The following is a 27,766-nucleotide window of genomic DNA, read 5'->3' as shown; positions in this document are numbered from 1 at the left end:
TTTTTTTTTGGTATGGGAACGCCATATCTATAATAGTGTAAATATATGAATTCAGTAAAATCAATTTAGTTGAATAACCTTAATGCAATGTATATTCTGGCACAAATATCCATTGCTTTTATTCCTTTGTCCTTTGTTGTTAGTCTTGTGAATTTGGCCTTTATTAATAAATTAATAAAGGTTAAGTTTTAAGCCTTAAGCACAAAACACTTTCATCTATTTTGACCTTTGAAATTGGTGGTAAAGACCACGAGCATTGCTTTGTTCCGGTACCTAATGAGCTAGTATACGTTTCAGCTTCTACATTGCAAACTGTCTCAGAATGGCACTCGCTACATTGTATTAAAAGTTAATTCAAAGGTGAAAAGCCCCTATAAAGGAGAAGTAAACTGCGCTAAACACATTGGGGACCATGCTCAGGACCCCCTTACCCAACTACATCAATCAAACGCTTAAAGGGCCCTGGTTACCCCCACAGATGTGCAGCTGGGTGGGTATCTGATGAAGAGGGTTGACAATGACAATGAAAGCCAACCTAGGTGCTGATTTCTAGAGTGTGAGCTCCTACTCAGCAGTTGGATATTTACTTTCCCTTTAACTGAACAACTTTAAAAAGTTGCCCCATTTAGGGTATGCACACACAAGAGCATTTGGAGCTGTGTTCAAGGTGCAGTGCGTTCCTATAGGGGCCAATACAGGTACAAAATACCTGTCTAGGTGCGGGAATGTGTTACTTGCCTACAGAGCACTGCATTCCACTATCTTTCTGGAAGCACCAAAGTCATTTTTTTTTTTTAAAGCAGTAAGAAATGCGCTCTTTCCTTTTGGCAGCAAAAGGGTTTAAGTTGCAAGAGTGCCCTAGAAACGTGAACAAAGGAGAAGTGAGAAAAAAAGATGCCCATGCCCAAGGCCGTGTGCTCCTAGCTGCCTTCCTCTGCTTATTCTACTCTGTCCTCCGAACCAAGAATGCCATCGCTCCCTGTAAACGATTGGATTTTAGAAAAAGCGCGGGTCCATTGCGGTTATGGTGCTGCTAGTGATGTCATGTTCTTATGGGATGCCCACTCCGGGAAGCTGTTCAGATCGAACATTGGTATTCCCCAAACGTACAGCCCGAACCACAGCGCCAACATGCTGATGACATTTGTGCCCAGTCCGGCTTTGATCTGCAGTAAAGAAGAGACAGAGGGACATTAGCCTAGGTATTTCCTAACACTAGCAACTAATCTGGCAGACAAAAAAGTGCCACCTTGGGTGCCCACTACAAGTCATGTTTTCTGAGTGGCACCTGAGGTGCTAAAATGCACTGCTGATCGGGCCCTGACTGGCAATCTGTGGGTTCAGGCAAATGCCAGAGGGGCTGCTGTAAGATGCCATAGACAGTCACTATTTATTGGACTGCTGGGGGGGCTGTTTGGGCCTCTGTGTACTTGAATGCCAGGGCCTATTTTGACTCTAAGGGCAAAGACACATGGAGTGATTAGTTGTTGTGACTTTTAAAAAAGTTGTGGCTAATCAGCGTGCGACTAGTCTCTGCAACTTGTAGATTAGCCTATGTCGGCTAAATCAGCGCGACTAGACGGCGAGATCATATTTGCGGCAACTAATTGGCCCATTTGTCTTCACCCTTAGTATACACCTGCTGCTGACCTACAACTGGAGCTGGTTATCAGTCGGAAGCAATAGAATCAAGCCCGGATATGTGGGCAGGCCACAAAGGACCAGGCTAGGGTGGCAAAAATTGGGGGGCAGTGTACTGCCCACTGGCTGCATCTTTACTGGGGACCGGGTAGGAGATTTTGACAGCCGTTTGTATCTCCCGCCCACCCAGTCTCCAGTGGAAGTGATCAATAGCGCCATGTGGGTGCGAGCGACAGGCCTAGGGGGGCAAAATCATGAAATCCAACCTGAATAAGCAAAGCTGCCATTGGGGGGGAAAGGGGCAGTCTAGAGAGGCAGGGAGGGGCCCAAAGAGACAAGAATATCCCTGTACAGCCTGCAGGGAGTGAGTGGGGCATGGGAGTTTCTGTGAGCGCTGAAGCAGATACCCCTGCCCCTCGTGGCAGCTAGATATAGCAGATATGAAACAAGAGTGAGAATAATAACATGGAGGGGGAGGTTTCTCCATTGTGCTTACCATGTCTGGCACGGTCAGATGTCCGTAGGAAAACACAATGGCATTCGGGGGATTGGCCACCGGCAAGAGGAAAGCACATGAGGCACTTATTGTTGCTGGGATGATGACGAAGAGTGGGTTGACTCCTATTCCTTCAGCCTGCGGCACAAAGTACGGGAGAAAGCGAGACGTTAATGAATAATAGCCCCAACATATGGGGCTTTAAGTTGACGTTCAGCATGTTATGGAATGCCCTCTGCTTAGCAACCTTGCAGCTGGTCTTCATTTTTTTTTTTTTACAGTGCCCTCCTCTGCAGCATCTTTCTCGATTTCATATGGGGGTCACTGACCCCCACAGCCTAGAACTTTTGTTCTGTGAGGCTATAGATACTTTTTAATGCTTATCTTTCTCTATTCATCCTCAGTTTCTCATTCAAACCACTGCCTGGTTGCTAGGGTAAACTGGACACTAGCAACCAAATAGCTGTTGAAATCCTGGAGAGGTGCTGAACAAAAAGCTAAATAATTTTGAAAAACCACAAAAATAAAAAAAATGAAGGCCGACTGCAAACTGCAAAAGGGGACATAAACCCTGACAAAACAAAAGTACAATTGCTCTCCTGAGCACATTTGCAACCATATCTTTAATATACAGGTACATTTTTACAATATTACAGTTTTCCCTGATTAGAGAGAGCAGCTAGTTTTAGGTGTTTTTTGGGGGTTCGCTGGATATGCTGGCGGCTCCCCCAGTAAAATATGCCTCTCTGCAAATCCAGTGCTTGACCCACAACATTTCTTGCATTTGCTGACCCACAGTGTGTGTGTAAATGTGATAGTGACCTTAGACTGTAAGCTCCACAAAGGAAAAGGACTGATGTGAATGATGTATATAATGATGTATATCTCTGTAATGCACTACAGCATATGTAGGCACTATATAAATGAAAGATAATAATAATAATAATGATAGAAACTTACCAGTGAGGAAAGAATGGGTTGGAATATCGTAATCGTAGCGGGGTTGCTTGCAACTTCCGTCACCGAGGTCACAATCAGACACACAATAAATACAATGATCCAGCCTGGCAGACTACTGAGAGGTACCATCCTGTGCCCCACCCAGGTAGAGAGTCCTGACACCTGTAACGGAAGATTCCATTGAAGAGAATGCAGCTGGCAACGTGAGTTACTAAAGGCAGTGGGCTAAATGCAAAAAAAAGGCTGCAATTGGCCATCTTTTTGCACTTTGGCGACTGTGTGGGGCAAACAGCCTCAGGCCTCTGTGCTCTGTTTTGGAGAGTAGATGCAATGCTCCAAATCTAGCAGTGCCTTCATTAGGCCTCACTAGATTCAAAAGAGGCGGGGAAGCAATGTAAACGTCCAACCCTTCTGCTTCTACCTTGTACGTCATTATAAGACACAAGGTAGGAGCACCAGGACCAGTGTTGGACTCGGGTGCATCACCTCAGGGGTCCCCCACTCTGGTCATGAACCTCTCCCCTAAGGGGGCCCTGTAGTGCTGCACTTACTTCATTAGCTGGGCCCCCCTGCTGTCAGTGAGAAGCAGACTTGGGAAGGAAGGGGGGCTGAGAGCCCGGAACCCCAAGTGCCTGTATTTTCTTTCTACTACAAAGCTTTCTGGATGTTCATTTGTCACTTTAGTTTAAATCCACATAAAGCTGCACAGGAATTGGATAGATAAACTTTGAACTTTCCATCAAGCCCTATCCAATCCCCGTGGGGACCCAGAGCTCCCGCCCTCAGCTCAGGGGGGCCCAGTTAATCAACTAAGTGCAGCACGGCCAGACCCCCTAACACCCAAAAACCCACTGTTGCTGGTCCTGGGAGCGAGACTGGGCGTGGCCAACAAGGTGCAGAGGAACGCACAGGCCGCGTTGGGGCCCTGTCCTGTTCTTAGCCTATATACACTTTCTCCCTCAATAAAATAACAAAGTTGTTACAAACAACTTTAACTCTTTTACTTACTTCACACCCCTTGGCGAGGGCAAAGCCCCCTCCAACTAAGATGACAATATGCCAGGGTATACAGTCTTCAAATTCCTTCCACGTTATCATCGGAGTAGATTCTGCAGCTTGAGGAGTTCGGGACTTCCCTAAATAATAATAAATAGAAGACACAAGTGAATTTGGCAACTTCTGCAAAAATGAAGGCTAAATAGACACATTTCCTTACATGGACCAATGACAACACTACATGCAGATTTGGCTCTATGGCCATATGAGCAGGCAGTAGTCCATAATTCAGAGCTCCTTTTAATTACTCTTTGAGGTTTAATTGACTATGACCCTGTAAATGACTGCACACTGAAATCAACATGGCCATCAGCCAATGACAATACAAGGGACTCCTGCTGCAGCAGTTACCAATGTGGCTACAGGGAGAAAGGAGAGCTCCATGATTCCATGAGGTGGTAGGAACATGTTTCCCAATAAAAAACTTTAATCAAAACAACAACGATTTTAATGTGCTTACTCAACTCCCTGTTTCAGCACGGATTTAAAAATAGGCCATGGAACTCCTTATGTCTGTGACTCTACTACCATCAAGAGTTTAAATACCGGGGAATTCCCTACCAGTCATTTGAACTGAAGAAGCCACTCGGATGAGTGGTGAAACGTTTTCAAGAAAAAACTCAGAAAAGTCCAGTTGTTTTAGACTTAATTCTACTAGATACTGTATATCATGACCTGGATGAATGAGAATCTTCATAGACATCCTTATGAATGTTACTATATTTTTACAATAGGGGTCTAGGGGGTACATTACTCCTTATAATAATAATATCCTTATCATTTACAGTAGGGAGTACATTATCCCTTATAATACACAAGTGATATTCAGAGTTCCCTGTATAACTCAGCCTGCAGCCTTGTGCCTTTATATGGGCACAGAACCCCATTAGTGACTTCTAATATCCTTATCATTTACAGTAGGGGGGTACATTATCCCTTATAACACGAGTGATATTCAGAGTTCCCTGTATAACTCAGCCTGCAGCCTTGTGCCTTTATATGGGCACATGACCCCTCAGTGACTGCTAATATCCTTATCATTTACAGTAGGGGGTACATTCGCCCTTATAATACATGAGTGATACTCAGAGTTCCCTGTATAACTCAGCCTGCAGCCTTGTGCCTTTATATGGGCACAGAACCCCTCAGTGTCTGCTAATATCCTTATCATTTACAGTAGGGGGTACATTATCCCTTATAATACATAAGTGATACTCAGAGTTCCCTGTATTACTCAGCCTGCAGCCTTGTGCCTTTATATGGGCACAGAACCCCTCAGTGACTTCTAATATCCTTATCATTTACAGTAGGGGGGTACATTACCCCTTGTGATACTCAGAGTTCCCTGTATAACTCAGCCTGCAGCCTTGTGCCTTTATATGGTCACAGAACCCCTCAGTGACTTCTAATATCCTTATCATTTACAGTAGGGGGTACATTATCCCTTATAATACATGAGTGATACTCAGAGTTCCCTGTATAACTCAGCCTGCAGCCTTGTGCCTTTATATGGGCACAGAACCCCTCAGTGACTGCTAATATCCTTATCATTTACAGTAGGGGGTACATTATCCCTTATAATACATGAGTGATACTCAGAGTTCCCTGTATAACTCAGCCTGCAGCCTTGTGCCTTTATATGGGCACAGAACCCCTCAGTGACTTCTAATATCCTTATCATTTACAGTAGGGGGTACATTATCCCTTATAATACATGAGTGATACTCAGAGTTCCCTGTATAACTCAGCCTGCAGCCTTGTGCCTTTATATGGGCACAGAACCCCTCAGTGACTGCTAATATCCTTATCATTTACAGTAGGGGGTACATTATCCCTTATACATGAGTGATACTCAGAGTTCCCTGTATAACTCAGCCTGCATTCTTGTGCCTTTATATGGGCACAGAACCCCTCAGTGACTGCTAATATCCTTATCATTTACAGTAGGGGGTACATTATCCCTTATAATACATGAGTGATACTCAGAGTTCCCTGTATAACTCAGCCTGCAGCCTTGTGCCTTTATATGGGCACAGAACCCCTCAGTGACTGCTAATATCCTTATCATTTACAGTAGGGGGTACATTATCCCTTATACATGAGTGATACTCAGAGTTCCCTGTATAACTCAGCCTGCATTCTTGTGCCTTTATATGGGCACAGAACCCCTCAGTGACTGCTAATATCCTTATCATTTACAGTAGGGGGTACATTATCCCTTATACATGAGTGATACTCAGAGTTCCCTGTATAACTCAGCCTGCAGTCTTGTGCCTTTATATGGGCACAGAACCCCTCAGTGACTGCTAATATCCTTATCATTTACAGTAGGGGGTACATTATCCTTTATAATACATGAGTGATACTCAGAGATCCCTGTATAACTTAGCCTGCAGCCTTGTGCCTTTATATGGGCACAGAACCCCTCAGTGACTGCTAATATCCTTATCATTTACAGTAGGGGGTACATTATCCCTTATAATACATGAGTGATACTCAGAGATCCCTGTATAACTTAGCCTTGTGCCTTTATATGGTCACAGAACCACTCAGTCTACCTTTGACCGAATAGCTTTGTAATCTTATGTAGCAATGTCCTCTCATACTGATCAAAGGCCTTATAACAACAAATCAGACGCTACATAGGGGAAATATGAGTAAGTTGAGCAGCTTACCTTTAGATCTACAGCACAACCAGCCAGGCTTCCTTCCTGGGATAATAAATAATAAAAATCCAAAGAGAATGGCTGAGGTAGCATCAGATTTGTATCCTTTACTGTTAAAAAAAACCACAAAAGCTTCTTTAGAAATCATTACTATGCAATAAAACATCTATTTCTCACACAGCCATGGTTATAAGCATTAGAAATACTACAACGCCTCATTGGTGCAAAATAAAATCATAGCAACAAATAAATAGCAGGATATGGGGTAAATATTGAAAAGGGGTGGTAACCTTTAAATTAACTTTTAGTATGTTACAGACTGATCAAGTCTTCAGGCGCTCTCCTATTCATATTCCCATCTCCCCCTTATACCACTGCTTGGTTGCTAGGGTAATTTGGACCCTAACAACCAGATAGCTGGAGAGCCCCTGAACAAAAAGCTAAATTATTAAAAAAAAAACACACAATAAAAAATGAAGACCAATTGCAAATTGTCAAAGAATATCACTCTCTACATCATACTAAAAGTTACATTGAGAGGTGAACAACCCCTTTAATAAATAGAAATCCTTGAATGTGCAAAGCAAAAGGCGACAGAGTGGATACAGATTCCCCCCAGAGCATTAATGAAAACCCAGGTAGGAATAACAGGAGAGATGGGGAGTATGCAGGCTGCCAGCAGGGGGCAATAAACAGGGTAGGTCACATATCTCTGGGACATATATACAAATAGGATTCCCTTTTGATGTCAAGCCACCAATCAAAACGTCCAGAGAGAGATCGCCCTTAGGGCAGGGTTAATTACAACCCAAATACAGGTTTAAAACTAAGTATTACATTTTTCCCCATTACTATTTTATATGGGGGATTAAAGGGGATCATGAAGACCCACCCGAGCTGCATGGGGGAAAAAGGGAAGGAAGCTAATAATGAAATCGCTTAGTATAGTAATGCCCTGGGATACTGTGCCAAAAATCTGATCTTAAAGATGCAGCAGCGGGCATGCTGGGTAATGACCAGCACAGCATGAATATACATATTTAATATATGTCAATGGGATATGTACCAGAACAAAATGGAATGATGCAGAAAGGTTTTTTTCGAGGGGGGGGGAGCCTTTGAACTCAAAATATTAACTTCAACCACTGAACACACGTCAACTCACAGTCCAAACAGTGAATCCCAACCTGGGATAAATCCAGGGTCCCGAGTAAACCAAGACAGGGCCATCAGCAGGAAGATCACTAGCGTTACCACCTCTTGGTAGCTGTGAAGAAACAGGAAAGTGCTTTTGGTCAGAGAAAGGAACAGGATTGGCGTATAAACAATGAACCTGCACTGATACACAGAGCCATAGTCCCACTTTAAAGGGAAAGTAAGCAAAACAAACCACTGGTTTTGTTGTGTTATGATTATTCTGTGCACCCACCTGAGAGGTCCCATCTTGTCGTATTCTTGTTTCAGGATATTTCTTGAGTCCAGGTCAGTGGGCGACTTTGATTTTCCACAGCACTGCATGTCTTTATAACTGCAAATGAAGGAGTATTTTATAAATTTTTGATTTTTTTTTTATGTGACTGGTTCCAGACAGAGGTATTTATCTTCAAATTGTTCTCCTTTCTAAAGCAACATATCCCATCCCTGCTCACTGGTTGTTTCCATGTGCTACAATAAATTGCTTTATCTGCCCACTAGAAGAAACCATTTCATTTGTGTCTATGGAAGATGCCAGAACTATAGTGACTAGTACAGTGCTCCATCTGTTCTCTTTACTATTTTATTCTCATGGGTCTTTCTCATCTCCTTTACCCTACTTTTAATTCATTTTTCACTTATTTTGTATTTTCCTCTTCTCCCATTGCCCTTTTCTGTCCCTTTTTTCCCACTCATCCCCTTCTCTCCCCCCTTCTGCTCAGATAAAGGAATGAATCCTTATTGGCACTCAATAGTAAGAAATCCAAGTCCAGCTTGGGACTCCTCCAGTTACATGGGAGTAGGAGAAACTATAGGTTAGCTGAAAGCAGTTCTAATGTGTAGCGCTGGCTCCTTCTGAAAGCTCAGACTCAGGCACAATGCACTGAGATGGCGCCTATACACCAATATTACAGCTACAAATACATTTGTTGGTTAAAGAATAACATTTTAAATTGTAGAGTGAATTATTTGCTATGTAAACAGTGTTATTTAGAAATGAAAGACGTTAAAGTAACACATTGGGGAATACCCAAAATAAGAGCCCATAGACAATGTTCCCTCTTATTCCTTCTGAGCACATTTTAAACTTGTCAGGTCAGACAAAATTCTTTGTGTGCACGCCCACAAGTGCACACCTTAGAGGGAACATTGCCCATAGCCACTAATTACAATTTTAGTGAAAACAGTCTAAATGCAGTGGACCAATCATAAATAACAGTTGACTGGCCACTGAAAAGTACAATTGCTGTGTCCAGAATCACTTACAGACGTCTATACCCACCTACAGCCAAGGAAAAGCCAGTTGATCCACAACCAGGAAAGTATCAAGATGATAAAGGCGATGGGAAAGGAAAAGGCGATCCAAGATCCAAAGTTTACGAGCTGGCACCCAGGGTAGCGGCTGCATTATAACATATAGACAGAAAAATGTTACCTCACCATCAAACAACACAGCAAAGTCACTATTATCTGCAGGGCATTCAGCCTGAGATGGGTATAGCAATAAGTAATTAGACAAGACTAGCCCCATATGTGATTAAAAGCACTAAGTTTGCCCAGGAGCAGTAACCCATAGCAACCAATAAGATATTTGCTTTTAAACAAGTGACCAGGAAATTCTACCAGCTGATGGGTATTGCCTTTCATTACATAACCCCATTAATTTATATTGCCAACTATAAGGAAGATTTAATGGCTCAAATTCTCAGCTTTCTGCGACTATTGTCTCTGAGCAGAGACTCTGCGCCACCTCACCCATGTAACCCCCTCCTATGGATAAGCAGTGTTGCTGTGCTGGTATTTTCAGCTAGGCCTGTGCTTCTGAACTAGACCTGCCTGGCTCAGCTACTCTGTTTGGGAATTTATGTGCAGCTCTTTGCCAGTTTATTACTCATTTTATGTAGTATTGTGGGTCAGGGAGTTTGCCCTATCGTGCTGCATGGCTTGCAGCTGCCTGATGGCGGCATCTTGAGCCTCAGTCTCTGCAAACCATTGGATGTTCTTTTCCTTTTGGCTTGGCCTTAGCCCTAGGGTTACCACCCAGCCAGTAAATCACCAACTAGGGCCAAGGCCAGAATTACAAATTTAGCAGCTATGTAATTGCTGGTAAATTTGTAAAATCCTATGAATTCCCTTTCCTGAACCCTCCGCAGACGGATTACCCCATATTTTTTGCTATTGTATATTGATTCCCATACAAGGTGGGGCTCTTCCAGTATTTGCACCTGACACCCTTATGGGTGTATTAACAGAGGGTTGAGGTCCCCAATTATTACCCCATATTAGGCCAGACCCACCTATTCTCCATCCATTTCCCTGTCCACTCCACTCATTTACATGCCCCATACAACATCCCTGCCTATTTCCCTGACCTGACGGCCAGTATAAACCTGAAAAAAAGGTGGCAACTCCTTGGAGTTGAGGACATTGTCAGGAGAAAGAAAGAGGGCTGATTTGATAAAAAGTTTCCTAACCAGAAGAACATCAGATCAGCCTTCTTTCTTTCTCCTGACAACTTCCTTGACTACTTCATGTTCAGAAACTGACCACCAGGTGGCGCTGTTGTAACAAAATACATTCATATTAACAGTACTTTTAACCCTTAATATCTTGGAATAAGTAAAATAAATAAATAATGAATGTACATTTCAAAAGTGCTTAGAATAGCCCTCGCATCAATTTTACATCAACTTATATTAAAGGTTTACTTATCAAAGCATGAACTCAGCGTTACAGTGTAGCTACTTACGTTTCAAACTGTTCTATAAATATGAGGTTGGTAGATGTGCCAGTCAGCGTGGACATCCCACCGATGGTGGAAGAGTAGGCAATCCCCAGCGAGAAAGCTTTGCACATCATGTGATCGCGCTTAGTTTTGTAGAAGCGACCAGTTTTACCCTGTAGGTATAAGAAAGAGCAATGATGGTCTAAAGTACCGGGCAGAAACATACAGAGCAGGTTTTATTTTTTATATATGTTTAGCCTGCTGAAAATGGGGCCCTCTTTAGAAGCCCCCCAAGAAAATATTCTTGAGTAAGTTCAAACCTCTGGTACCATGTAGGCTCACAGACAGCTCTGGGGCCAAAAACTGCTGCCACATCTGCAAATTACCCTAGCAACCATCTTAACTGTGATGCTAGATTACTCTGCCACTTCACCTTTGAATTAATTTTTAATATGATGTAGACACTGATTCAATTTGCAATTGGTCTTCATTTCTTATCTTTAGGGGTTTTATATTACTTAGCTTTTTGTTCAGCAGCTCTCCACTTGGGTATTTCAGAAGCTATTTTGTTGCTAGGGTCTTATTTACCTTAGCAACCAGGCAGTTGTTTGAATGAGAGACTGTCATAAGAATAGGTGAGGGACCAAATAGGAAGATAAGCAATAAAAAGTAACAATAACAATAAAATTGTAGCTTTACAGAGAATCGTTTTTGGCTGCCAGGGTCAGTGACCCCCAACTGAAAGCTGGAAAGAGGAATGAAAAAATTACTAATGAAGACCAATTGCAAAGTTGGTAGGAACCACTCCTTTGTGCTTTAGGAACATTCTTTTTCAAAGTGGGCCCAGAACAAATGCCCCATTTGCCCAGTGCTTAGGCAGACAACAATTCCAGTACCTACAGTATATGTGGCTATGGGGTTTAACCATTATGTTGCTAGCCATGGCAAGCATTTGTTTTACAGACTGAGTAGGACAGCATTTCATACTGTTTCAGAGTAAATATATTGATTCTGCTACCTGTTTTGCATAGGCGCGGGCTGCGAATGTTGGCTCCTCCTGAAAAATACAGTTTTCAAATTAGTTACTTTGATAAATTAGGTAAAGCAATAAAGAAAGAACTATTAAAGAGACACTATCATCATAAATACATGGTCCACAATACAAGTCCACCCTGTATGAGGCTAGGCTGTACTCAAGTGCATGGGAAATACCAAAGTCCCATCAACTGTGTATTTCTTCTCCTAGTGTGCATTAAAGGATAAGTAAGCCTTTTATTTTAAATTTACTCTGTACAGTTCCCAAAATAACATACCTTTCTCCCTGCATTCAAATTTATTTTGTTTCTCTATTACAAGCAGCTGAACTGCAGCTCTTCTACTGACTTCCTGCCTGATTGATTTTAATTGGAGCAGAGGCAGTGAGCAGGTGCAGTTGGCACCTCTTTGAGGTCATCATAGAGAGAGAAGGCCAGAAGCAAAAGGGGCGGGGCTTCACTCTAGACAAAGAAGTCCGTTTACAGAGTACAGAGTGATTTTAGAGGTTTCAAAATATAAATGACTTGAGGTGGCCATACACGGGCCGATTGTAGCTGCCGATATCGGTCCCTTGGACCGATTCGGCAGCTTATCGGCCCATGTAGGGGCAGAAACGACGGCCATACTCGACCGATTTCTGGCCTGAAATTGGCCGTATATCAATCCGGCAGTTTAAAAGATTCAGTCGGATCGGGGACCGCATCGGCTCGTTGATGCGGCCCCCAAACCGACTGTGCCATTGCCGCCGTTAGAATTAGCCTACATTTTCCCAATATCGCCCACCTGTAGGTGGGGATATCAGGTGAAGATCCGCTCGCTTGGCAACCTCACCAAGCGAGCGGATCTTAAAGTTCTTTATTCTTTAACTTCCAGTATGTCCCAGATACAGGTAGTGTCTTGCTCGCATTAGCCACTAGTGCGTTGTAGTAGTATCTATGCTGAACATCACTGCTCATAGGATGAGCCCAAGGAAGTTGAAAAGACAACCCTATATCTCAGGCCTATGGCACAGGAGTATCTCGAACAACAAAAGCCCAATGTGCCATAGTCTCTGTTGAGATTGGGTGTGCAAACTGGGACATCCCATAACCATTCCGTTTCAATCACTGATACTAGGGCTCCCTAGCGTAATCAGATCTCAAAACAAAGGAACGAGTTAGGTTGCCTCCAATTATTATTATTCTGTTCCTCAAATATACTGAGCCTTATATAAACCTTCTGGGCAGTAGTTTCATTATTACCTTTCTTTATATCTGAAGGGGGATATTATTGGTGAATATATAATTATTTCCCTGTTCCCTTAGTATCTATAAAAGGGCTACAGAGTCATGCAGTTTCAGACTTGCGTCAGCTTCCTTTCCCTTTATTGTGTATGAGTCCCTTTATGAGAAGCCAGCATGGTGTTCGGCCTAGAAAATGGTGATGCCTTTTGATGTGATTTAAGGGGTTGGCCTGAGGCAAAAAATAGTATTATTACTGCAGACAAACCTCCCGTTCTTCTGTGTTTGCGATGCCATTATCCAACATGTTATTGCTGCGGATGAATAAAGAGAAGAAGAAATTAGAATTCTGCTTGCAATCAGGAACATAATTAGGTTTTCTTCTAATTTGCCTGCAATAATTACTAAAAACACTGCATTTTAATAAAATTACACTTTATATTTACAGAAGGGGAACAAGCTGGTAGAACAACGTGGTTAGCTTACCATAAATCAACACTCGGCCTTTCGCATATCCTTCACATATCTACCTAAAACAAGTACTGTACTGTGGCAAAGCAAACACTAAGGGGCATATTTATTATAGTGTGTAAGCCAACATCACCAGTAACAGCCAATAAGCAATTAGATTTTATCAGTCACCTATAAGTTAGAAAAAAAAAGCAAAGATTTGATTGGTTGCTATGGGCAGCTTCCCCAGTGTTGTTGGCTTACACACTATAATAAATATGCCCCGTCTGTGCAGATTAGTAGTCGCAGCCATGCTGCTTCTCCCATAGGGCTAATCAGTGATAGGAACGACAGTACTGAGTGCTTAGTGGATGCACATATAGTCAGCGCCACATATCACCGCCACTATCAGACACAACTACATTGGTCCATTCTGGGGGGTTCATTTTTGATGTAGATTGTGCTAATGGGGACACTGGGGATGATGCCATTAAAACGAACCATGCGGGCAAAAAGCCGACCTACACCCAACCCTAACCCACCCTCTCTCAACCAACACCCAACCTACCCATCTATGACCTCACCAGAGGGGGAGGGGTGGGCAGGCACCAGTATATAAATAGGCCAGAAGGCAGGAGGCTACTAAGGGCAAGGTAATGTCATGGGCAGGGTGGATCATGGGCAGAGTTTGGCCAGCCACCCATTCATGCCCCACTAAAGATGAGCTATGCCAGACTGAACCCATGTGTTTTTGGCCAACCCACACATCACTAATGCCTTTGTAGCAAGGGGCCTTCTAAATCTTTTTCCAATGCTGATTTTCTGCCTTTATTCTACAACACAAACTGTACTAATGTCGATATGAGAGAGCAGTGGATGTCTGGGAACCAGAACTCTGGTTGTAACAGGCTGCAAAGGGGTGGGGTAAAATGATTTTAAACAGTGCCATAGTCATGGGGGGCAGAGATGATGGGGGTTTTGAGTTGAAGGTGTTGAGGTATGAACAATGGGCTAACAGTGAAGAAGGGCAGAGACAGGGTATGTGGCCCACCAGAAAACCTCTGATTAAGGCCAAACCCCCAGCGAAGGGCCTCCTTCCTCACACCAACTGACGCCACCCTTCCTTCCTTTTTGCCGCCGATTATCGATTGCTTCGTTCCAGCCCCTCCCTCTCTCCACTACTGTGCTACATAGTCTGCTGCCCATGTGCCCAGATCATGGGGTCCAACCAGGGCCCACTGGGTTTTCTCCCGGTGCCCTAGCAGGCCATTCCGACACTGTGTGGACAGAACAGTCTACCAGGAGACCCTAGTATTTACTAAGGAGTCCCATTTTTCAACGACGGTTGACGTTACAGAAGGCTATAAAAAGCAGTAGTTACCAAAATTTGGGGCTGGCCCCCTTGGGGGTTTAAAGAAGTGCACCTGAAAGCCCAGCTTTAAAATAAGCTGGTGTGAGATTTAGGAGAATATGTATTTGATGTCCAAGATATTCTTGGAACCACTATGGCTGAACCACTGGTACACCATTGTTTTCCTTTCATGCGATAACATGGACCCCTATCAATGGCTGTAACTCCAAGTGGGGCTAAAACCGAAACGTCTGACAACCACTGCCTTTAAAGCATAATAGCTGCAAACACTGATCACAACACAATATATTTTATTTACCTTTCTGGAAAAGATGTTAAATCAATCTTTGTAGTATCTGTAAAAGAAGTAGCTGCAGTTATACTGTGTTCAACAACTTCCAACACAAAAATAGAAATATATGAACATTATGCCTTATCTTCAATGGTGTTCATCTGATAGAGACATAAAGGCTCATTTACAACCCTTGGGGGCACAAATGCAAGAGCGCTAAGGGGCACAAGTGCCACTACCACTGTGATCCTTGCCAGATGTGGAACTGTGGCTTCCACCTGAGTACATACCCTCGTTATTCTGAGATGTGCTGGTTTTAGAGTCGGTTAAGGCTTTCTCCTCTGGGGCGGCGCTATTGAGCTGACACAGCACAGCATCCACAATAGGCATTACCATAGCAGCGGTGGAAGTGTTGCTCAACCACATGGAGAGGAAAGAAGTGCAGCTCATGAAACCCAAAAGAAGCCTAAAAACATACAGAGAAAGCATACATGACTTCAGCACAGCAAGCAACCCTAAAAGATAGAGGTGTAAGGTAGAAGTCTGGGAGTATTTCCCATTGTCGTTCTGATGTTAGTTACCCCAGATTTCCCTAATGCCTAATGAATGCAAGGTAGAGAAGCAGGTTGATCATGCAATAAACAAAGGCCTGGTGGTATTGTACTCAATAGCTTATGTATAATGTACATGCATTGGTTTGTGGTGCTCCAGGCTTTCTTTTAAAGATCTGGAACATGTGGTGTCTAAGTTCCATCGGTGTCGAGACATGTCCCCACTTGTACAAGGCATGTTCAAGCCAAGACGGTGCTGGAATTCAACTTGGTATTTGCATTTCAGCTTTGGCCGCCCAGTAGGGAAACCATATACATGTATTAGCCATGCTGGGCAAGCACAAGAGTTGGAAGCTTATTACTTGCTGTAGAAGGGAAACTCTACTGGCCCTACCCTACCGGGAAACCCTATCTATCTGTAAGTAATATGAATGGCACACGCACTACCCTAGCCTACTGGGAAACTCTACTGATTTTTTGCACTTTAAGGGTTTCCTTTCTAATAATAAATAATTCCTAGTGGGTATGAACATGGGAGCAGGGGGTGCAACTGCACAAGGCCCGGCACCCCCAATGGGGCCCACAGGTAAGGAGAATGTGAGGCCCATGCACTGTGTGCTAAGCATATTTATTAGGCATGGATGTACTGATAACCTTGTCCATTGGTTAGAAAGTATATGGCCTTCTCTAACACAGGGATGGAAAACATGCAACCTTCTACATGATGTTGAACTACAACTACATTTTATATAAGCTGTCTCCTTAACTGTGAGTTATCTGAAAGCTGTATCCAATAGACAACCCACTGCACCCCAGATGAACTACTGATGATTTCCCTGAAGCTGCCTGGCTTTCATTAGTAAATTAGAGACTAAAGGCAGTGAGCAGAGAAACTACAGTTTGACTCCTGACTATTCCACAAAGAGAGCGTAACATGAAGTCACATTATAGCTCAGCCCCAGATATAAACATTTGCTCCCTTTCATTAAACTTGATTAAAACAATGATTCACTCAGAGCGCCCTTCTGCTACCTACATAAACCCCATGCTATGTGTTTTGGACTTCACAATAAATCTTTCTCTGTTAATGAACCACTAATTAAAAATCTAAATTATTTATATGCATTTATAGCAGCAGTTCCAAAACTGCAGGGCTGCACCCCCTACAGGGAGGAGCAAAGAAGGCCCTTGAGTATCCTGTATACACGGCAGTCACAGACTGGGCCTTTTCTATTTGTATTTACCACATCTCGGCATGGGAATGACCTCCTGCTGAGACCTGAGCCAAGCAGCCTATTTTAGAAGTGCTGTATATAACATATCTAATGCAGTACTGCTAGATAGGGGTTGTGGGAAATCTAAGTCCCAGGGTGCACAGAATAACTGCAGATTATACAAGAACCAGTTGGAGCGAGTACAACTAGAGCATGAGAATGGCCCTAGGATGTGACAGACTAGTATTACCAGCTGGGCTTGCTTCCAACAGACAGGACCATCCAAAGCGCTATCCGTTTGTGCAGGTTCCACTTCTGGATGGAGGCGGCCAAACACACAACGCCGAATAAGAGGAGATGAATGTCTTTAAAGTATTCAGATGCCACCTACAGCAGAGAAAGACAGTCAGACATCACCAGGCCCTGTGTGACCTAGTTGACAGGACTCTCTCTCCCACCTGGCTAGAATGGGGCTTCTCTCTCTAGAAGCCGAAGCTCATGTAAATTAGAACACAGCTTAACCAACCCCAGATCCAACCGACCATGTCTAGTTACTCCCAAACATGCCCAATCCCCCCACACCCCAAATGTACCCTGACAAGTTACATTCTCTTTTTTTTCAGTGAGTTAATTTGGCTAATTGTCCAGTCCTCTCACTGCAACTGGGCTCTTGGCTGGACTCCACCTGTCTACCCATGATGCAGGGGGATGCTATTAGCAGCTCAGTTACTGTCCATGACACTGCATATAAACTGCAACGTTTTCCTGACCTGACCAAAAAGCCATGTATCGAAGCAACCTTTGTGGTCAGTGGGTGCTGCGACTTGGACTTACAACTGGTCACAGGTTGGGCAACATAACTATATACATTTACATTACTGTTGCCATCTATCTCTATTCTTGCTTACAATCTCTGCCCTTTAGATGTCTCTGGGATAAACTCTGCATAGTCAGAGGAACAATGGGCCCCTAAACCATGCCAATATGAACACAAAGAGAACCAATGTCATCCAAATGTATAATTTTCACCTTCAACAGACAGACTAGTGTTTTAATATACGGATGCATCTGCTCCAGAGTTAACAACCAATAACTTAAAAATCTCTCTTAAAAGATCTTTGTTGGCACTTGAATGATGCCAGTGGAGAACCTGAAGTTGGAATGTTTCTACACCTTCTTGTCATCCAACTCATGGGTTGAGTGGTCACTTTGTGACAGTTCTGTCATGAATGTGTGAGGTCAACTCGCACGTGATCCAGACATTTAGAGTACGGCCAATGTGTACATTGGCACATAGGTTCTAACTCCAAGTTCTCCACTGACATCATACAGGCTACTTATGGCAGTGACCCTTAAGATCTCTTAAGGGTCACTGCCATAAGGAGCCATAAAAGGGTTTATACATGGAGAAGTTGAACGTGTAGCCCACTTTAGTTTGCAATATTGACCCCCAACTAATCAGACCTGGACAGGAGACCATACTAACCTCACTTGATTTCATGATGCCAAAGAGTGGGAATAAGAAGGCAGGAACCAAAGCGGCGGCACCGAGTGGGATGGCCTCTGATATCCAGTAAACGGCAGTGACCAATAAGATGTAAGCACATGCTGCTTCCTGAAACCCAGAAGAATTTGAATTACACACATCCTTATAACATTCTATAAAATGTTCTACATTCTGTATTAAAATATGTCCATATACCAAAAAACATGTAAAATGTGTTTTTAGCAGGTGTGAGGCAGAGCCTGTGCATAGTGCTACAATGGCTGGATGCTACAAAACATTCATTGAAATAAACGCTTTCAATGTTAACAGCAGATCCCATTTTGCTTTGGGAAGTAGTGAGAATACAAGTAGTCTTAGAAAATCATTTGAGGCACTTTTTAGATACCCAAAACTTAAGCGATGCAAAGCGGGCGTATGACTGCTCATATACACACACAGATTTGACTGGACAGTTTACCCGATTTTTACCAAAAGGCCTGAACATCTGGGCATGTATGGTGACTTATATGGCAGTTTGGACCAATAATTCTGTGATTTGGGTCCATTGCAGATTATCTGTCCTGCTGGAAATTTTCCATCGGGCAGCCAGAAGGAAGTAAAGAGAAGCCATATATCTGCAGCTTCTATTGACTTTCTTCTTCTCCAATCATTCACCCAAAAGGAAATATTTGACACAAAGGTGCGGCCCTATCACTTGGATACCATGCAATTCGGGCCTTTGTGTTGCCACCGTTAAGGCCATACACAGACCAATACATTAAAATTAGGATCCAATCATTGGTGCCCAGGCCAACAATCAAATTACCATGATTTGTCAAGGGTGGCCAAAATGGGCAAAGATCTGCCCATCATTTCTTGACATAGTCTGCAGCTTTTATCAGCCCGAGTATGGCCACCTTCAGTCCTGCAGAACTGCAAGATGCTGTAGGGGGTCAATTATAGCCACCCAAATACAGTTTTTTTTGCATAATAAAAGAAAATGTAAAGCTTTTAAAAGTTTCTGTATTTGTAAATGTAACCACTGTTCAAAGTAGGACTTTTGTCTGGTTGTTAATATTATCTGAATTTCTGTTTCTAACTTCTGTCCTCAGAGAATGATTGTACAAATGTATACATGAAAAAAATAAAATAAAGAGCAGGGTATCCTGACCGCATGTGTAACTCCTGCAAAAGCACAGCATGCAAGCTCTATAATATCCTGCACCAAATCCTGGTCTGGATTAATTACTTGTTCAACCACCTTCTCTAAGCCAGTGTATTTATTGCAGAGCAATTAAAGTAAATTTCTAAATATATACATATTCTGCCTCATTTTGCAAAAGGTTAGTTATCTTCTGAAGGGGGTTCCACCTGTTACTGTGCACATCTGCCTTATTATTATTTATATAGTGCCATCAATTTAGGCAGCACTTTATAGAATAGGGGGGTACAAAAGACAGAACAGTTAACATGTACATATAAACAATTCACAAAAATGGTTTGCAGTTACATTGGATGAGGATCGGAGACACTAGGGGGAGGGCCCTGTTCGCAAGAGCTTACATTCTAAAAGGGCCATGCACACCCAGATTTGGTCAGGCAATTTGGCCATTTTTGACCGTACTGTAAGGCCATTGGTGCATGTATGGCCAGTTTTGAAGCTAGTCGGACCAATAATCCTGCAATCAGACAATGGGCCAAGGGAACAAAACAAAAGTATAAACCCTCATATCTATATGTTTGGCCCATTGGCTGCCTGGTTAGATAAGGTGCAGGTCAGCTACGTTTATGGCATCTTCCCTCCTTAAAGCCCATGCTAAAGGTTAGTTAGGCTGAAATCTTGGGGGAACACTTATTACCTGCCTTAGATATTCTTGGAAGTAGGGTTGAACGGCTGATCCAGCAATATTTTTTTAAGCCATGTGGGCCCTGACAATGTTGGTCCTCCAAAGGGGCTTGAACTAGGAAAATCTGAAAACCTCTGCTGAATCACTCATTTTAATGTATGGTTCTTCAGACATTAACATTACCATAAACTATATTCATAAAATTCTTAATATATCTCTCGGCATCAGTCCTCTTGATCAATGAAGGCTTTGGCCGATAGAGGAAGCAAGACGCCAGACATGTCTCACCCTTCCAAAAGGCGATTTTATTTAATGTTTGCATTATTGCTACCAGAGGTACCCACTTCCTACTTGTCAGTTCACATTCACTCACATTTTCCCTTTTCTAATTTTTAACATGGATTTTTGCTGAGCCTTCTATCAATGGTGCCTTCTCAGGAGAAATGAATGAACAGCAGAAACACAGAGGCCCCACTGTATTCTAGAAAAGTTCTGTTATTCTTAGAGTGAATATAGTTCCCCTAAAAGAAACAGTGCTCAGACTTGATCTTACGCCACTGCCAGTGCAAGTTGCATCAGATTATGGACTCATACGAGTACCTTCTCATTGAGGGACGGAGTGAAATATCAGATACAACTTCAGGACAGCCTAATTATACACACATTGTGTAGAAGGTCTTAAAACTCTAGAACCTTTGAAAGTATCTCCCAAGGCCAAAGTTCCAGAAGAGGGGAAGAATTGCCACCTGGAAAGGCTAGGTCTGCATGTAGATCAGGGATGTCCACCCATCCAGCAGATGTAAATGGACACTATGAAACAGGTTGTACACAATGTAATAATATGTCTGGACTGCAGAGGTTCCCAAAATGTGATGGGAGGCCCAGCCTGAGCAGAAATTAGATTGAAATTTGGGTGAATGATTACTTGATGTTATGTAGCAAAAAAAAAAAAAAATTATGATGAAGGGAGGGCGCCCCCCCCCCCCCATATACAGGTAACCCTGCATGTCTGTATGTAAGGGGTCTGGTTTAAAGGAAAACTATATCCTAAAAAAAGTATGACCGTTAACAGTAATAAACCAGGCCTTCAAAGTCGCCCACAGCAGCACCCCATTTTGGATATGACTTGGCCATTTTTTAAATGTCAATGGCACTGCACGTGCTCAGAGGTTAGGCAAACATGAATGGAGATACAGGCCCTCAGTGGCAGGACCACATCAACTAGCCAATGTGGTCACTGCCCCGATGAGATTTTTAAAACTGTTCGAACGACATCTGCCTGATTTTCGGCCAGATTATCAGTTGAGTAGGTCCATCTGAGCGCCACATACATGGGCAGATAAGCTGCCTACTTGGACTTAAGAAGTCAAATTTGAAAGCTATAATATCTGCCCCTGTATGGCCACCTTTACACTTTTATGGGTCACAATAATAAAATCAAGTGCCTGTGTGAGTAGCAGGAAAGGCATGACTTGAAAAGACAACAGCTTCTTGTTTAGCCCTACATTTCCACTTGTACTCAACTATCCATTAAGTACTCTAGTTTTCTTAACATTCTGAATTCCTGCACCTACAGTCAGCTAGAGATGATGTTACAGCTTAATTTCATTTGTTGTGAATGGGGGGCCATTGATGAATAAATGAATGAAAAGTGACCCCTCTCGGTTCCAGTGCAGGATGATACCCCAGTGTCCTAATCCGCAATCATTTCTCCCTCACATTGTGGTTTCTTTATAACTGTTTTTTTACACTTTCTGTGAGGAATTAATTGGAGTCTGGGAGAAGGTGTTCCGGCCTGAGGTTAAGTTACATGATTAATAGGTGTTGAAAAATTAACTGTCTGTCATGTTTAACCCATCACTGACTGAATATGGCTCTGCTTTCACCAATGATATTTTCTGGCCAAAAAGGCCCATTGATTTTGTGGGCCCAGGGCAAATGCTCTTCTATACTACTCTAAAATCTATTTTTAGTCACCCTACTGACAGGTACTGTCAGATAAGGAGCCTTCATCATTAAATGTAGATTGTAGCCAATGGCAAAAATAATGAGGCCTAACACGTTTCGTGCCGATTGGGGCACTTACTCATAGGCCCCAATAGGCCTCACTTAGTAAGTGTCCCAATAGGCACGAAACACATTAGGCCCATATCCTTTGTCCTAATAAATTATTATCTTTGCTTTTAATTACTTCTCCTATCCTTTTGGGAGTCCCACAGTATCTTATTCTTTCATCTTTAACTTGTGGTTTATTAAATTAGATTTTACAGGTTAGATGCTCAGAATCCTTGTCATAATGCCTTTACTGGGGTCACAGGTTCAATTCCAGCCACTCTACATGAAGTATATGTGTATTCTCCAGTGTCTGTCTCCAAAACCATACAGGCGGGTTAATTGGCTCCTATGACCCTAGTGCGTGTAAATGTGGCAGGAACCTTAGATTGTAAGCTCCACTGGGACAGGGACTGATAGGAATGATGTATAATCTCTGTAAAGCAATGCGGAATATGCTGGCATGAAATAAAGAATAATATTTTTCTGCTGTTGCTTGAGTTGGAAATACAGTACACTTGTCCCTGGAGAATCTTATAATGGAACGGCAATGGGTTACTTCTAGGCTTAAATTAGGACAATCACATACTGCCTATTTATAGCTACTATCTACATCTGGTTAAAATAGGTTTTATTGTTTCCTAAGGGGCAAGTCACTCGGAGAACCAAAAGCAGCATCTATCAGCTGCAAAGTACGGTAAACAATGAAGCCCAGTGATGGTAGCTATAAATCGACCGAAAGCAAATAAGGCCTACAGCTCTGTTTGCTGTATTCTTAATTACAGTGAGAAATTCCTGTGCCGGCCTATTATGGACTGAGGTTTAAAAAGGTCTTTCAAATAAACTGAGGTTCATATAGCTTCCATGCACCCATTAAACCCGTTAGACTGGGGCAGTTGTCCGCAATCCCCTCTGACATCAGACTGAATATCTGGTTTGCCCCATGCAAAATGGGAAGGGTGCTATTTCTCTTGCTGTATATTATGATATCCCATAAAATCCAATGACTTGCATCTCACTGTGCTGATGAGTTTTGGTGACATCAAACAACATGGTGGACAAAATAGGTATTAAGTTGTAGACGTGGAATGTGGGTGCAGACCCCTTCATTGAGGAATACACCCATGGGCCATTGTGGTCCCCATTCAGTTTCCATGCAGCCTGGCCAATATCTAACCAAACCCTTTTTAGATATGTATATGTCATTGTTATAAACCCAAAACCAAGGCAAGTGGGCCAGTATATGTCTGTCTATGTATTCCTTTACCTGTAGTATCTAAAGAGCATTCGTATCTTAAACCATCCAGGCCATCCAACGCCTCTCATAGGCCGTTATTCTAAACCTGAGTTCTGTGTGCTGTTCAGAGTAGGTCCGCATTTTCCCCTTTAATGCACAGCAAGACACAGTGGCAATTAAAAGGAGATAGGCTATTCATTCTATACCAAATCTAATTCCACGGATTCCGTCTCAAACTGGACCTGTAGGTTGTTACCAAACATGGTACAATGGTCTGGGGGTTACAAAATATGGGGCAATGTTCTGGGGTTACCAAACACAGGGCAATGGTGTGGGGGTTACCAAAAACAGGGCAATGGTCTGGGGGTTACCACAAAGAGGGCAATGGTCTGGGGTTACCAAACAAGAGGCAATGGTCTGGGGTTACCAAACAAGAGGCAATGGTCTGGGGTTACCAAACAAGGGGCAATGGATTTGGGTTACGAAGCAGGCAGGCACTCCGGATCACCAAAAACAGTAGCTGTAAAGCTCAGGTATGAAGTAAAATCATAGCAGTTTTACTAGCATATTCACATAAATGCTATAAAGCCTTACGCGTTTCGTATCTTGATGGGTACTTAATCATAGGCTATGATTAAGTACCCATCAAGGTACGAATTGCGTAAGGCTTTATAGCATTTATGTGTATATGCTAATAAAACTATTATGATTTTACTTCATACCTGAGCTTTACATCTACTGTTTTTGGTGATCCGGAGTGCCTGCCTGCTTTGTATTTTTGTTCTCCATTTGGGCTCCCCTATGCTGAGGGTCTGGGGCATGAGCACCTGGACCTACCTGGTACGCAGGTAAGTTTACTTTATACTAAAAATGCTTAGACCTATATACCTATTATAGATTTATTAATGGACTAGGGTTACCAAACATGGGGCAAAGGTCTGCCAATTCACTCAAAGATGACCGAACTGGTATAATGAGTTGGTCCTTTATGGTTCAGCTACACATTTATTTTTGAAAATGAAAAGATCATTAAAAAACACTCCTTTTTGGAAAGACAAGTCTCAGGGCTGTCACTGCTGTCAGTGCAATAAGTAATTAAATGTGTAATTAAATATACATATATTTTTAGCAATTGTGCACTTACTAACAATGATTAGTGAACTAAGTGGCTAATTACTTGCCTCTTGCTTCAATAATTTCTCCTCCTCCTCAAAATGCAAACTTTCAAAATTGGGCAGGGGATAAGGCAGTGTGACCACGGGGATCAAAGAACAGCCAGAGCTGGTTGGGGTGTGTCCAGAAAAAAATTAAATTACCACTGGTTGTTAATTGGCAACTGACCCCTGCCGCACCAGTATCTTAAAGTGACAAACAAGTCCTACAGGTTAGGTTACACAGACTGTTTCTCTTACTGTTTAGATGCTACAGTGATACACTACGGATCCATGTCTTTCAGGGTACTGGCCCTGGCATGGAAGAATTTGTTCTCTAAGCCACAACTGTTTTTAGGTGATGGCCATAGCAGGCACTGAGGTGGGAAACTCTGGGCATTTTGGTTCCACCTTTAAATGCCTGATATCACCTAGTGTAACCACAAACAGGAGTCAATAAGAAACCATGTGGGTGGATTAAAGGGACAGTAACACCAAAAAATGAAAGTGTATAAAAGTAATTACTATATAATGGAATGCTGCCCTGTACTGGTACAACTGGTGTGTTTTCCTTAGAAAGACTACTATAGTTTATATAATAAAGCTTCTGTGTAGCCACGGGGGCAGCCATTTACAGGAGAAAAGGCACAGGTTACTTAGCAGATAACAGATAAAACCCCATTATATTCTACAAATCTTATCTGTTATCTGCTATGTAACCTGTGCCTTTTCTCCTTTTTCCCAGCTTCAATGGCTGCCCCCGTGTTGACATAGCAGCTCATTTATATAAACTATAGTAGCGTTTCTGTTGCAAACTTACCCGTTTTACCAGCGCAGGGCAACTGTACATTATATTTTAATTACTTTAATACACTTTAATTTTTTTGTGTTACTGTTCCTTTAAGAAGTCAAATATATTTAGACTGGAATCAGCTGTGTATAGAGGGCCTACTAGGGCTCAAGTGATCCACTGTTACACTGTTAAGCCAATGAACCAATAGGGATTGGAATTTTCAGGCAGTCCCATTACTGGATTTCTGTAAATAAAAGCCATCCGTCCTGTAATAAAGATATCACAATGGAGTCACAGAGGAGTCACAGTTTGGGAGGCTCATTTCGTTCTCTTGTTAACATCCTTACAACATGGCAGGGACTTAAGTTACATAAGGGCTCTGGCACACGGGGAGATTAGTCGCCCGCGACAAATCTCCCTGTTCGCGGGCGACTAATCTCCCCGAATTGCCATCCCACCGGCGAAAATGTAAGTCGCTGGTGGGATGGCACACGCTGCGCAGGCGATTTCGTCAAATCGCTGAAGTTGCCTTTGCCGAAATCGCGCCGCCGCGTGTGCCATCCCACTGGCGACTAACATTTTCGCCGGTGGGATGGCAATTTGGGGAGATTAGTCGCCCGCGAACAGGGAGATTTGTGGCGGGCGACTAATCTCCCTTGTCACGGGCGACTAATCTCCCCGAACTACCATCCCACCGGCGAACATGTAAGTCGTCGGTGGGATGGTACACGATGCGCAGGCGATTTCGGCAAACCGCCGTCGCGTGTGCCACCCCACCGGCGACTGGAATGGCAACTAATGGCAACTCGGGGAGATTAGTCGCCCGCGAACAGGGAGATTTGTCGCAGGCAACTAATCTCCCCGTGTGCCAGAGCCCTTAGGGGAACCTACAATGCAGTTATGCATCACCTGCATAAGATGCACTCGTGGCATGGTTATCGCCACACACAGACCAACCAGATTGTACAGTTTCATTATTTTCAGCAAAACAGACACATTCCCAGTCCCAAGGTGAGTGATCCACACTCTTATGTACTCATGCATCAAAAGGTATAAAACACTCAAAACAAGAATGAAAAAAATAAAAAAAATGTTGTTTCTGCTAAATTTACGTAACAAAGGATTCCCAGCATGTTTCAACCATAGCGGCCTTCACTGGGTGCAAAAGATAACAAAAAAGTGGCATTGCCACCTTTACCCCTGGTGAAGACCGCTATGGTTGAAACGTGATCTTTTAATGTCAGTTTTGCAGAAATAAAAATTGTTCTACTCCTCATGACAGGACAGGGAATGTACAGAGGGGAATGTATGGATCTAAGGAGCATAACTACAGAGGAAGCAGACCCTGCAGTTGCCCAGGAGTGTAGGGGGTCCTGTAGGCCCCAATTAGTTAGTGTTTTTAATATATCTTGGTAGAACTGGTCAACTTACCAAAGTTTTGGGGCCCTAAATGAAATTTGCTGTGGGACCCAATAACCTCTAGTTACGCCACTGCCTGTTTCTATAGATGAACTCAATGCCCCGGCGCCGTGGGTAAGGTTATGTAACAGTTGTTGGACCGAAAATAATAAATGAGCAACCTAAAAACAGCACAGAAAATAGCATGGCTGCTGCAGCGCTTCTTGGAAAAGAACATTCCTTATTACTTCAAGATGCCCAATTCGGCTCTGAGCAAGGGGTCCCAGGGGGGTCTTCCGGCTCCTCAGAATTATGTTGTAATGATGTCAGGGCTGCCGTCCAACTGGCACAGGGCTGCCGTCCAACTGGCACAGGGCTACCATGGCGGCTTTATTGCCCCAAAGAAGTTCTGAGGCACCACTTTGGATCAGTCCATCCCTCTGTCTGTGTGTGTATATATTATAAATATACATGTCTACATATATATAGAGCAGTATGAATTCCTGAGGTACCAAATAGCACCTGGATTCCAGAGCCACTTTGCCCCATTTAGGCGGCAGAGCCCACTGGTGAGGTACTTACCTTGCTCTGAGTTGCCAGGGGCAGGGGCAGGAAGAGAAGAGGCAGCAGGAAAGTAATGAGCACATCCTTCTGCTGCCAGAGCTGGCGGAGAAATGACATGGCCATCTGCAGGCACAGCAAGCCCGGGATCCACACGGGTATGGGGCGCTCCAGAGGCGGCAGGTCCGGGGAATACATCCAGGGAATGCACAGGCTGGGGCAGGAGAAGGGCAAGGAGGCCCGGGCTGGGGCAGGAGAAGGGGCAAGGAGGCTGGGGCAGGAGAAGGGGCAAGGAGGCTGGGGCTGGGGCAGGAGAATGCACGGAAAGGCAGAAAAATGCAGTCAGTGCTGCAGGATGAGCCACCCCCCCTCCCCTGCAGCTTCTCTCCG

At 43.3% G+C, this 27,766-nt stretch overlaps 1 protein-coding gene across 1 annotated transcript; it reads right to left on the bottom strand.

The window, feature by feature from the left end:
* Positions 1-27,766, bottom strand: slc13a4l (solute carrier family 13 member 4 like). The gene is given in 16 exon segments (NM_001030500.1): positions 1-1,166; positions 2,138-2,275; positions 3,098-3,259; positions 4,106-4,233; positions 6,829-6,929; positions 7,985-8,086; positions 8,249-8,347; positions 9,296-9,415; positions 10,763-10,911; positions 11,757-11,795; positions 13,262-13,307; positions 15,114-15,150; positions 15,377-15,552; positions 17,102-17,238; positions 18,338-18,466; positions 27,398-27,766. Coding segments are annotated over 16 exon segments (1,806 nt in total). The 5' UTR covers positions 27,497-27,766; the 3' UTR covers positions 1-1,022.

The sequence above is a fragment of the Xenopus tropicalis genome, chromosome 4 (genome assembly GCF_000004195.4).
Source record: "Xenopus tropicalis strain Nigerian chromosome 4, UCB_Xtro_10.0, whole genome shotgun sequence".
Lineage (NCBI taxonomy): Eukaryota > Metazoa > Chordata > Amphibia > Anura > Pipidae > Xenopus > Xenopus tropicalis.
Note: the sequence above shows the minus strand (reverse complement) of the source record. Positions and strands in the feature narration are given on the sequence as shown.